Genomic DNA, 12363 nt, shown 5'->3' with positions numbered 1-12363 from the left:
TGGAGATGAAAGTGAGAGATAGTTAAGTTGCAGGATTGCTGATTCTCAGTGATCAACTGGATGTGCAAAGTGATGGAGAGGAAGAAATTAAATATAACTTGGAAGTGACTAGAATTTGTCAAATTTAAGTGTTTGTGTTTAAGGGACTCTGGAGTAAAGTAAGTAGTAAGAACTATGAATCTAGAGCTATAGAGGTCTGGGTTAGAAATGCAGGTTGGTATAGAAGTGGTCATTGAAGCCACAGGAGTGGATGCTGCCACACAGAATAAGATAGTGGGAGTAAGTAGAGAAGCCTGAAGAATCCAGTTGTCTCCAATAAAAACGTATTCAGTGTCAAAAAAAAAAAAAAAAAAAAAGAATCCAGTTGTCTGAGGAACAGGCAGAGGAGGAGGAGGGACCAAGAAAAGAAAACAAGTAGACAAAGAAAGAAGTATCCAGCCATCCTCTGCTCTTCCTCATTGGTGCAAAAATCCCCCAAAGTCTCAGTGTTACAAAGGGAACAGCACATCTGCTTCATTTGCAATAAATGTTGCAAATGGACATGAAGGACCATCTGTGCTATATTTCTTGGGGTTCAATGTTTCTAGGTGTATCACCATTAGAAAATGATCAAATATCTTTAAGAAGATATTCTTCATTCCCTTAAAAAACAAAAGAAATATAAAAAGGAAATACAAATCAAAAACGAATTATGTAAGTATTTTCTATATTCTGTTCAAATATCTCAGGCGATGGGGTACAGGAAAGTGAGGGAAGCTTTTAGAGACCACCCACTTCTCAAAGGCCCCCAATGGCTTCTCAACCAAACAGAGTAAAAGCCAAGGTCTTCATCATGCCCATGATGCCCTTGTAGATCTTTCTCCTGCCTCCCTCTGTAAACCTTTTCCTTTTTCACTCACGCCACAGAGAACATCCTAGCAAAAACAGCCACAACCACTGTGCTAGCCACTCTTACCCATTTACTTACTTTACAGTCATTTAGAGCACTCATCACTACCTGAAATTATGATATATATGTATTTGTTTATTTGTTTTTTGTCTTCCCCACTAGGATTTAAATCCCATGAGAACAAGAACTTTATCTTAATTACAGCTTTTTCCAAGCACTGAGGGCAGTGTCTCACACACAGCCAGGTTTGAGAATGAGGATGTGCTGAATGGCATCCAGAATCAACTGGCACCTCTTGGTTCTATCATGTGTAAAATGGGGAGAGTCATCCACATTGACTCTGTCTACTCTTCATACAATGAAATGAAGTGGTGTATGTTAGAGCACTTTATAAACCGTAAGTCACAGGGCGCCTGAATGGCTCAGTCATTAAGCATCTGCCTTTGGCTCAGGTCAGGATCCCAGGGTCCTGGCATAGAGCCCTGCGTCAGGCTCCCTGCTCAGCAGGGAAGTCTGCCTCTCCCTCCCCCACTGCCCCTCCCCCTGCTCACTCTCTCTCTCTCTCTCTCTCTCTCTCTCTCTACTCTCATTCACTCTCTCAAATAAATGAAATCTTAAAACTCTAAGTCACTATACCATGGAAGGTGGGGGCTGATAGTGGTAAAGCATGCTTTCTGACACAGGAGAAGAAAGTTGTGCTAACAATTATACACATAAACACATGAATTTTTAATGATAGCCTGGAGAATAAATGTTCAGATCATAGTCACTGGTTCCATTTTCCTTTAGAACAGAAAATATGCCTAAAAAATACTTACCCAAGCATACAATATTCAAATATCTAAAGGACTCTAGCCAGATTATACTCCTTAGGAGACAAAAAAAACTGAAGATTGAGCTAATTGACTTATAAGCAATAGAAGGGATTTAATTTCTGAAAAAAAAAATAGGAAGATTAAAACTACATTCAGTGTTATGAGCTAAATTGTGTCTACCTCAATTCATATGTTGAAGGACTAACTCTTGCACCTCAGAAAGTGAATGCATTTGGAGGAGAGTTAACTGAGTTACAACAAGGTCATTAGGTCATTGGGCTCTAATCCAATGTGACCGGTCTCCTTACAAGAAGAAGAAATCTTTCGATGGACATCGAGGCTCCCTCCACAGTTTGGCTATTGTGGACATTGCTGCTATAAACATTGGGGTGCAGGTGTCCCGGCGTTTCATTGCATCTGCATCTCTGGGAAATGAACTAGGGGTGGTGGAAGGGGAGGAGGGCAAGGGGTGGGGGTGAAATGGTGACGGGCACTTAGGGGGCACTTGATGGGATGAGCACTGGGTGTTATTCCGTATGTTGGCAAATTGAACACCAATAAAAAATAAATTTATTATTAAAACATAAAATAAATAAAATAAAATAAAATAATGAAATCTAAAAGATTAAAAAAGAAAAAACAAGAAGAAATCAAAACAAAGACACAAGCAGAGAGAAGACCATGTGAAGACCCAAGGAGAAGATGGGCATCTCCAAGCCAAAGCGAAAGGCCTCAGAAGAAACCAACCCTGCTGATTTCTTGATCCTAGACTCTCAGCCTCTAGAACTGTGAGAAAATAAATTTCTGTTGTTTAAACCATCTGGTCTGTGGTACTTTATTATGGCAGCCCCTACAAACTAATAGAGTTAGTGATTTTAAAAACCAAGAAATAAATCTTTAATAAAGGCATTTCACAAAGATGAGGTTAGCAAACTTAAACGACCCTCATAAATACTTTACTTTCATCATTTAAATTGAAACATTAGGGGATCCCTGAGTGGCTCAGTGGTTGAGCGCCTGCCTTCGGCCCAAGGCGTGATCCTGGAGACCTGGGATCGAGTCCCACATCGGGTTTCCTGCATGGAACCTGCTTTTCCTTCTGCCTGTGTCTCTGCCTCTCTCTCTCCATGTGTCTCTCATGAATAAATAAATAAATTTTTTAAAATAAATTGAAACATTAATTTTTATTATAATTGTCTAAGTATAAATTTGAGTTGTCAAGTTCTCAAATCAATTTAATTTTCTCGCTATATCTAATATTCTTGCTAAGAGAACCCACCTTTCACAAAGCAGTTAGAGAAGGTTTTATCTAGCACAGAGCACAGGAGCTAGGCAATTATATTTCTTTTTTTCTTTTCCAACATTTTTTTTTTCAAATTTATTCATGAGAGACAGAAAGAGAGAGGCAGAGACATAGGTAGAGGGAGAAGCAGGCTCCCTGCAGGGAGCCTGATGCGGGACTCGATCCCAGGACCCCAGGATCATGCCCTGAGCCAAAGGCAGATGCTCAATCGCTGAGCCACCCAGGCATCCCACATTTCACTTCTGAATTTAGGCCCATTGTGGATTCCAATTTTTTATTTTTTAATTAATAGAAACACAATTTAAAAGGCAATTGCATCAGAGTCGCAGATAGAGCCTATCTCAACTTCATAGGAAAATATCCATCTAAATATAAAATAAACATGCATAACTACAAATCACCCTATCTCCAGATCCTAGGGGGATTTCTACTAGGTCTGGTAGCACCATAGCCTAGAGGCTCAGCCTCTGTAAGTGAAACACCTAAGGCAGGAAGAGAGGCAGAAACATCTTATAAATTCTTGAATTTCTTTACAAATTTGGACCCCAGGGTCAGAAATGAAATTGATTCACACACCAAGACATGACTCCTCCATGACTTACAGGTAAAGCTCAGATCTTTCTTCACCTGTATCTTCTTTTTTTTTCAAGTAGTAAAATATACATAATATAAAATTTGCCATCTGAACCATTTTTAAGTGTACAGTTTAATAGTGTTAAATATATTCACATGTTGAGCAACAAATCTCCAGAACCTTTCGTCGTGCAAAACTGAAACTTTATACTCATTAAACAACTGCCTATTTCTCCCTCTCTCCAGTCTCTTGCACCTGCCATTCTATTTTCTGTCTCTTAAATTTGACTACTCAATGTACATAACATAAATGGAATCATATACTATTTGTCTTTTGTGACTGGCTTATTTCACTTAGTGTAATGTTCTCAAGCATATCATGTTATGCCATGTCATAACATATGTTAGAATTTCCACCATTTTTAAGGCTGAGTAATACCCCATCATATGCATGTATCACATTTTGTTTATTCATTCATCTGTTGCTGGACACTTGCGTTGCCTCCATCTTTTGGTATCGTGAGTCATGCTGCTATGAACATGGGTGTGCAAATATAAAAACTCTGCTTTCAATTCTTTGGGATATACACTCAGAAGTGGAATTGCTCAGCTCTCTCTTTTATACACCTACTATTTGCTAATTACTAACAATTTCAACATTATATGTTTAAATTTATATACTTAGATTTGCTATGAAGTAGGTAGAGTTGAAAGACACATAGGAAGAAAAAGCTAAATATTCTCATGGGGCAACTGGTATAAAGGACCACTTGTATAAACTATTAATTGAATCCCTTTTGTCCTTTTGGTGGGAGGAGTGTAAGGTATCCTTTAAAGACTGTAATAGAGTCCATAGTGTCTAGCCCAGGAAAAAAGTGCACATAGAAATGGACATCCAAAAATACCTATATAATTTCAGGACATTCATGGGCTCCTGAAGTCCATCTGCATCAGAAAGGCTGCCAACTAAGAAAGGCCCAAAATTGAGTTTCAAAATTCTAATAATTGTTAAGTATCAACAGATACTATTTAAACTCAGAGGACAACATGCTTTGGATCTGTGAGTCATGAATCCAACATACTTCATATTCCATCATTAGCTAGCTCTTCAAGAATTTTTAGCCCCCACCCCCACACTCCGAGCCATAAACAACAAAAGCCGGGCCTATCTCTTACACCAGCTCCTAGAGATCATGCATGTCAGGCTAACTGAGGCATGTGAAGGAAACAATAGAAAACACAGGTGAAAACTCAGTTGAGAGACTGGTAAATATCAAAGGGTGAAATCTGACTCACAAAATCTGTTTCAAGTTTGCCCATTTCTTGCTTGTAGCTTCGCATCCTGTTGCTGTACATTCCTCGACTTTGAGGTGGTATCTCTCGGACTTCCAGATCCATCTGTTCAAGCTGGCAGGGTAAGAGGAAAATGTGACTTCAACCATATGTTTATACCTCATTTGGCCAGACATTTAGAGCTGAAAGGATTTAATCCCAATTTCTCATTTTATACCTGAGGGGCCAGGCAGATAGAGCTAGCTGCCCATGATCAAGTAATATTGGGGCTGCTTCTGTGCTTCACTTTTGCTTAGGTCAACAAACAAATAGTTCCTGAGTGCTTGCTAGTGACATGAAGAGTGTAAAAGCACTCATGTTGTCAAGAATGTTTTTTTTTTTTTAAATATGTATCAATTCAAACATTCTCAAATATAACAACTTTAATACCTTTAGTGTGTCCTATCCTTCAATCCAACCCCACCTGGTTTGGTCTTCTGGCCCCAAGCCACCAGGACTAAAGGAATATAAAATAAACCAAACCATTTATTTCTACCCTTAATCTATAAAATGTCAGCCCAGCCTTAGTTATTTGGTAAAAATTCTTCTGGAAATTCTTTTCTGATTAGGAAATCACATGCCAACCAATATGTGATCTCAACATCCAGCCTAACTCCTAACTTTATACCATGTTGACATGGCATTAAATGAAAACAGTAATCTGCTAAATTACATAAAGCTCACTGAAATCATAGCAGCATACTTTTCAATAATCTGGAATTAATAACACTTTGGATAGAACACATGCACATTTAATAAGAGGCAATACAGAAATAGTGTGATGGTTAAGAACATAGGCTTTCGGGATCCCTGGGTGGCGCAGTGGTTTGGCGCCTGCCTTTGGCCCAGGGCGCGATCCTGGAGACCCGGGATCGAATCCCACATCGGGCTCCCGGTACATGGAGCCTGCTTCTCCCTCTGCCTATGTCTCTGCCTCTCTCTCTCTCTCTCTGTGTGACTATCATAAATAAAAATAAAAATAAAAATAAAAATAAATAAATAAAGAACATAGGCTTTCGAGTCAGACACCTGCGTCCACATGATAGGCTCCACTATGTACTCACTGTGCAGCCTCGGACAGGTTTATTAACTCCTCTGGCCCTTACTTTTCTCATTTCTAAAAATAGTATGTCTTTTGTAGGACAGCTGTAAAGATTATATGTTCTAATTCCTCTAATGTGCTTACAACAGTGTCTCTTGCTTGGTAATCACTGGATGAATGTTAATAATAGTAAAGATGATTACTGATGATGCTGAAGAAATATACCAAGTACAGACACAAGGTATTAGAGGCAACTTATTTATAACTGGCATTGAAAAATAAAAACCGCCACCAAAAGCAATTTGGCTCAGGCCATGTCAAATAAACTCACATCCAAAAATGCTGCTATATATTTTACCTTTTAAAGCATTCTAATGAATTACTTGCATGACTAACTAATAAAACTCTTACTTGTCCAGCATTAGAGACTGAATAACAATAGTAGCTCTCAGATAAACCATGTTTCAATTCACAGGCCTTAATTTTTATTAAAGAGAGAGAGAGAAAAAGAGAGAGAGAGAGATTGAATTAGCCTTGATTTAAACAGTGACTATTTTATATGATTACCATGTCTCAACAAAAATGTGAAGCACCAATAAATTAAACAGTTACTCAGAAAGGTAATTTTTAAAATACTTCACTGGGGGTGTCTGGGTGGCTCAGTCAGTTGGGCATCTACCTTCGGCTCTGGTCATGATCACGGGGTCCAGTGATTGAGCCCCGTGTTGGGCTCCCTGCTCCGTGGGGAGTCTACTTTTCCCTCTGCCTCTGTCCCTCCCCCTGTTTGTGCACTCTAACAAAAAAAAGTTTTAAAAATTAAAAAAAAAATTCTCTGAAATCATCATTAAGTACCTAGTTCTAATAAGATGAGCAGGATCATCCAAGTAACTGCCTAAGTACATATAAGTGAAAATCTGAGAGTTAACTACACTTCTGCTTATAGCACTTTATAAACACACTGAAAACAAAATTAAAAGCAGATAAGAAAGAAAAAAAGGAAACACACTATAAGCAATTTCAATGAAACCAGAAATACGGCTAACATGAACATGTTTTGTGTTGTTACAACATTCAGACGGCCAACATGAAGGGGGAGACATGGTAATCACAAGACAAACAGTGTCCGAGAGATTAATACAAAGCAGTTGTTTGGCAGAAATACAAGTAATCTTAATAAGTGAAATAAAAAAGAAGTTTTTCTGCCACGATCCTCATCCAAAGGAGAGGATGTAATGCAATAAACAGTGTCCTTAACAAGGATGTCATCGAAATTAAGTAAATCAGCTGTCTGATCATTTTAAACAAGTAGAAACACATATCTTAGAACTTTGGTGTTGGTCATGACTGGGGATGACTTCAAGCTCCATGAGGGTCTAAATATGTTTTACATTTCTTGGTACAGCAAAATCTTGGTTATTAGGAAATCAGCTTTCTAACATCATTGAGTACACTGATGGCTCAACAAGCCAAAACACAGATTCTTTTTTTTTTTTTTAAGATTTTATTTATTTATTCTTGAGAGACAGAGACAGAGAGAGAGGCAGAGACACAGGCAGAGGGAGAAGCAGACTCATGCAGGGAGCCCGACGTGGGACTCGATCCCGGGACTCCAGGATCATGCCCTGGGCCGAAGGCAGGTGCTAAAGTGCTGAGTCACCTGGGCTGCTCCAAAACCAGATTCTGAGGCAAAAGAACTGCTCCTGGGAACTCAGCAACAATATAAGAGGTCAACTCAAGATCCAAACAACTGTACTGTACTATTTATGGTGATCTTGCCAGCAGGAAGGAATGTCCTGACCGGCAGCGCTGGTCTCTAGAGGTCAGTCTTTTTACGTCAAGGCCAGGAAGCATGAGAGAAATAGTTGAATATAGAAAGAAAAGAAAGTAAGGAGAAAAGCATTTGCTAAAAGGGAGAAACTTTCAAAAGAGAGGCAAACATTTGAAGCAGAGGAGTTGGAAGCAAAGCTGCCAGGGCAACAGCACTGCAGATGAGATGTTGATCTTGGGGGCATAGAGGTCATGCGACATTTTGACAGCTAGAAAAGAGCCAGTGACAAAGACAGAGCAGTGGCAGCAGCTTGCTACCTTGGCCCTCAGAGTCACAGAGAGGTCTGCTGTGCTATGGGGAATGACAGCCACCTATTTCTTCAGACCCCCTAAAGTGGCAGCTCCTTGTGTATGACTCTGTTAACAAAAGTCAGTCAGTCAAATAAGCTTGGAAATGCTCCACACTTTATATACCTCCTATGAATCTCCTTCTTAGAGATTCATAATGCCTCTCAGCCTCTTTAAGGGGCCAAGAAGATTCTGTAGCAAAACAACAACTGAAAAATATGCCAACCCCCAATTCTATTTAAGCTAGTCAGTTTCCCAAACTTACTTGAACTAGTAACAGCAGTCACAAGAAACACACTTAGGGAACTGTTCTAGTACATGAGTAAGTACATACCAAAGGAACACCATGCAGTGCCCTTCAGTATTTAGGAAAGCAACATTCTTATTCAAGACCATGATGCAGTAACAAGCAGAGTCGTACTTGTAATACTTGGCTTTAAAACCGAATAGTGGACAGAACATGAGAGACTCCTAATTCTGGGAAACGAACTAGGGGTGGTAGAAAGGGAGGTGGGCGGGGGTTGGGGGTGACTGGGTGACAGGCACTGAAGCGGGCACTTGATGGGATGAGCACTGGATGTTATTCTATATGTTGGCAAATTGAACACCAATAAAAAATAAATTTATATATATAAAAAAAAACAGTGGGACATAAAACCTTTTAATACTCTTTGTTCCTTGATTTGCAAGTCTGTTTATATCAGAAAGTTGTGGATGAGCTAGAGCTCTGAGTTTACCATATTTAAATACAAGCCCGCAATCCACCATTTGCTGGTGTGGGACTTCAAAGTTACTTAATCTTTCTAGGCCTCGGTTTCCCCATCTACAAAATGGGGGCAATAAGAGCACTGAGAATCCCTCCTCCGTGTATCTCTCACACTCCCGCATGTCTTGCTGGATGTGCCAAGAATGCAAGGCCCTGACAGCTCCTTTCTCAAGCCATTCCTCAGGGTTGTATTCACACAGAGCAACCCTGGGGGAGGAAATCTTGCGTCCCTCTGGGAAAAACAGCAAGCTTGCTCACAGGCTGCTACGAAGCTCAGGGCATTTCCCAGGCTCCAGGTTCCATCCCTAGCAGGTATTCTGCTGTGTTAGGCAGTCTTCCTGGTGAACCTGCATCACCCTGTGGGAACTGGGGCTCAGGAACCTTGGGCAGCACCTTCTGTTGTCATAGAATTCTTTTGTCTCTGATCTAGAAATCTCCTATCTTCCGCCAACATCGATGAAACTGTGGCAAGCACAGTAGGGGAACATCTCAGATCCTTAACACTTTCTGATGAATAGCATTTGTCTCACAGGCCTTGTGTGAAAATTAAATATTATAAAGCAAGTAGTATGCTTAACCCAATGTTTGGTACTCAGTATGCTTTTAACAAGTGTGAGCTATTTCCAGCTACTATGAAAAGTATTACAAAGGAATAAAAATTAAAAGTAGACCTTTAATGAATCACCTTTATTAAGAAGAATAAAATCCCAAGAAACTATTAATTCTCTTCATTTTAACTGGTGAAGTCCAAATTATAAAATGCTAATCAGAAATGTTTCACAGTTCTGCATAATATAAAACAGGCTAGAGGAAGGCGTCAGCAGAAATGGCTCTGGTTGTAAGTTAAGACACATGACCAAGTCTGTACCTACCAGTTCTCTTGCTTCTTCGAGCTGTTTCTCCACATTTGCAACCATTTGCTTCTTCTCATCTGAAACAAAAAATCAATACCAAGGAATTGCTAAGAATACAAGTAAATTTAAATGAAAACTTCTATTTTTATATACCTTTTCCTTTCTAGTCAGAGTAGAGAATTACCACATCAGGCAAATGACTGGATCATTCTTTGGTGGGTTAGGAACCACTTTTTCCCACTGATGTGGAGATATATAATATATAATCCTACGGGGGATCCCTGGGTGGCGCAGCGGTTTAGCGCCTGCCTTTGGCCCAGGGTGCGATCCTGGAGACCTGGGATTGAGTCCCACATCGGGCTCCCGGTGCATGGAGCCTGCTTCTCCCTCTGCCTGTGTCTCTGCCTCTCTCTCTAACTATCATAAATAAATAAATAAAAATTAAAAAAAATATATATATATAAAATCCTACGGAGTACCTAATTATAAAAAGATGCCATAACATTTCCAAGAGAAAACAAAAAATTAGTTTGTCTTTAGGAGAAACTGTATCAACTGCAGCAGATTCAGTGCTTGCACGAGAAGTGTTCAGAGTCATGACTTTAATAAACTGGGAATAAATGACTTATGAATACAATTTTTTAAAAAAAGTTTTATTTATTTATTCATGAGAGACACAGGCAGAGGGAGAAGCAGGCTCCCTGAAAGGAGCCCTATGTGGGACTTGATTCTGGATCCCAGGATCACTCCCTGAGCCAAAGGCAGACGTTCAACCACTGAGCCACCCAGGCGTCCCTTATGAATACAATTTAAAAGTCACATGGGTTAAATGTGTGATGGGTTAAGGAGTGTACTTGCAGAGATGAGTACTGGGTGCTGAATGTACGTGATGAATCACTAAATTCTACACACAATACTAATAGTACATTGTATATTAACTAACTGGAATTTAAATAAAAACTTGGGGAAAAAAGTCACATACCACAACAATTCCTGAAAATGGGCATGATCTTACGATCCTTTAAAAGACTGTAGTTTGATTAAGAATTTAGGGTAATAATAAAAAAAAGAATAGGGTGTAATGAGGGTCACCTGGGTGGCTCAGTCAGTTAAGTATCTGCCTTATGTTCAGGTCATGATCCGAGGGTCTTAGGATCAGCCCCACGTCAGGCTCCCTGCTTGGCAGGAGACTGCTTCGCCCTCTCCTCCCCACTTGCACTCTCTGCTGCTATCTTTGTCTCTTTCAAACAAATACATAAAATCTTAAAAAAAAAAAAAAGAATTGGGTGTAATGTAAGAAATATTTGAAGTCAGGACTATTGATTCTAAACCCAAAGTCACTACTTACTTGCTGGTTATGGGATCCTGAATTAGAAACTTTTTTTCTGAGACTCAGTTGGTACTTCCTAAAATGGACATTTAAAATGTCTAACTCTTTCTAGCTCAAAAAGCTGATGCAAGTAAAATTACTTCTAAAATTATGAAGTGCTCTTGGCAGGATGAGCACTGGGTGTTATGCTATATGTTGGCAACTTGAACTCAAAAAAAAAAAAGTAAAAAAAATAAATAAAATTATGAAGTGCTAAGTCTCTGTATGTAGTTTATTCAAGTTCTACCACTATTAAGTTATAACCCAATTGTAGTTACCTTTCCTGGGAGAGACATGTTCCAGCAGGTTTTTCCAGTTTTTTTCAGAAAACTTCTCACTCCCATTCCAAAACAATCAGTCCATTTATTCAGAGACTACACGTAAGTTTTGTGCTAAGCAAACATATTGACCATTTATGGTTTTGTGTCTAGCACCCTTCTTTTCTCAGGCAATAACCCAATTTTTTTGAGGCTCTCCTCTCCACCAAGGAGGTGGATGAGAGATGCAATCTCTTTTTATGACCTGTTCCTTTGGTCATAGTGACTTAGCAAAGCACGGGCTTCTCCCAGGCTGAATCAATCCCAGTAGCTCAATACCTCTTGCCACATTGGTCTGGTGGTAGAAGTGGTATAGGCATATAACTCAGGTAGACCAATCAATATCCTAGAGCAACAGCAAAGTCTTTTCCTCTCTCTTGGTAGAGTTATGATGACATCAGTCTAGAAGCTGTTGGCATCCATTGTTCTAGCTATAAGGAGAGCCATCTTATAGTGGTTAAGAATGAAGTCTATATTGAGAAAGAAACAAAGCTGAGGGATAGGTAGGTAGGTAGATAGATTTAGTTTCTCATTCCAGATAACTCTGAAACAGGTTTTGCTCGACTTTATCATGATTTGTTTTCTTGAACTAACAGATTTCTTTTTTTTTAAATTTTTATTTATTTATGATAGTCACACAGAGAGAGAGAGAGAGAGAGAGAGACAGAGACAGAGACATAGGCAGAGGGAGAAGCAGGCTCCATGCAGCGAGCCCGACGTGGGATTCGATCCCGAGTCTCCAGGATCGCGCCCTGGGCCAAAGGCAGGCGCTAAACCAATGCGCCACCCAGGGATCCCTAGATTTCTTTATTTAAATTTAGGTTTTGGGATCCCTGGGTGGCGCAGCGGTTTAGCACCTGCCTTTGGCCCAGGGCGCGATCCTGGAGACCCGGGATCGAATCCCACGTCGGGCTCCCGGTGCATGGAGCCTGCTTCTCCCTCTGCCTGTGTCTCTGCCTCTCTCTCTCTCTCTCTGTGTGACTATCAT

At 39.9% G+C, this 12363-nt stretch overlaps 1 protein-coding gene across 15 annotated transcripts in view; it reads right to left on the bottom strand.

Annotated features, from left to right (window-relative positions):
- The window catches only part of VTI1A (vesicle transport through interaction with t-SNAREs 1A), a 357179-nt gene that overhangs the window by 334962 nt on the left and 9854 nt on the right, over positions 1-12363 (bottom strand). For all 15 annotated transcript variants that reach the window (XR_007406907.1, XR_007406908.1, XM_035708145.2 and 12 more), the window contains exons 2-3: positions 9708-9766; positions 4877-4987 (exon numbers count right to left, since the gene is read on the bottom strand). Coding sequence is in view for 13 of the 15 variants with exons in the window: in XM_035708145.2 (XP_035564038.1) it covers positions 4877-4987; positions 9708-9766 (170 nt within the window). In the remaining 2 variants the exon portion in view is untranslated. The remainder of the gene's footprint in view (positions 1-4876; positions 4988-9707; positions 9767-12363) is intronic.

This window comes from Canis lupus, chromosome 28, assembly GCF_003254725.2.
Source record: "Canis lupus dingo isolate Sandy chromosome 28, ASM325472v2, whole genome shotgun sequence".
NCBI classification, from domain to species: Eukaryota; Metazoa; Chordata; class Mammalia; order Carnivora; family Canidae; genus Canis; species Canis lupus.
The sequence above is the reverse complement of the archived record's forward strand: the minus strand, read 5'-3'. Positions and strand labels throughout refer to the sequence as shown.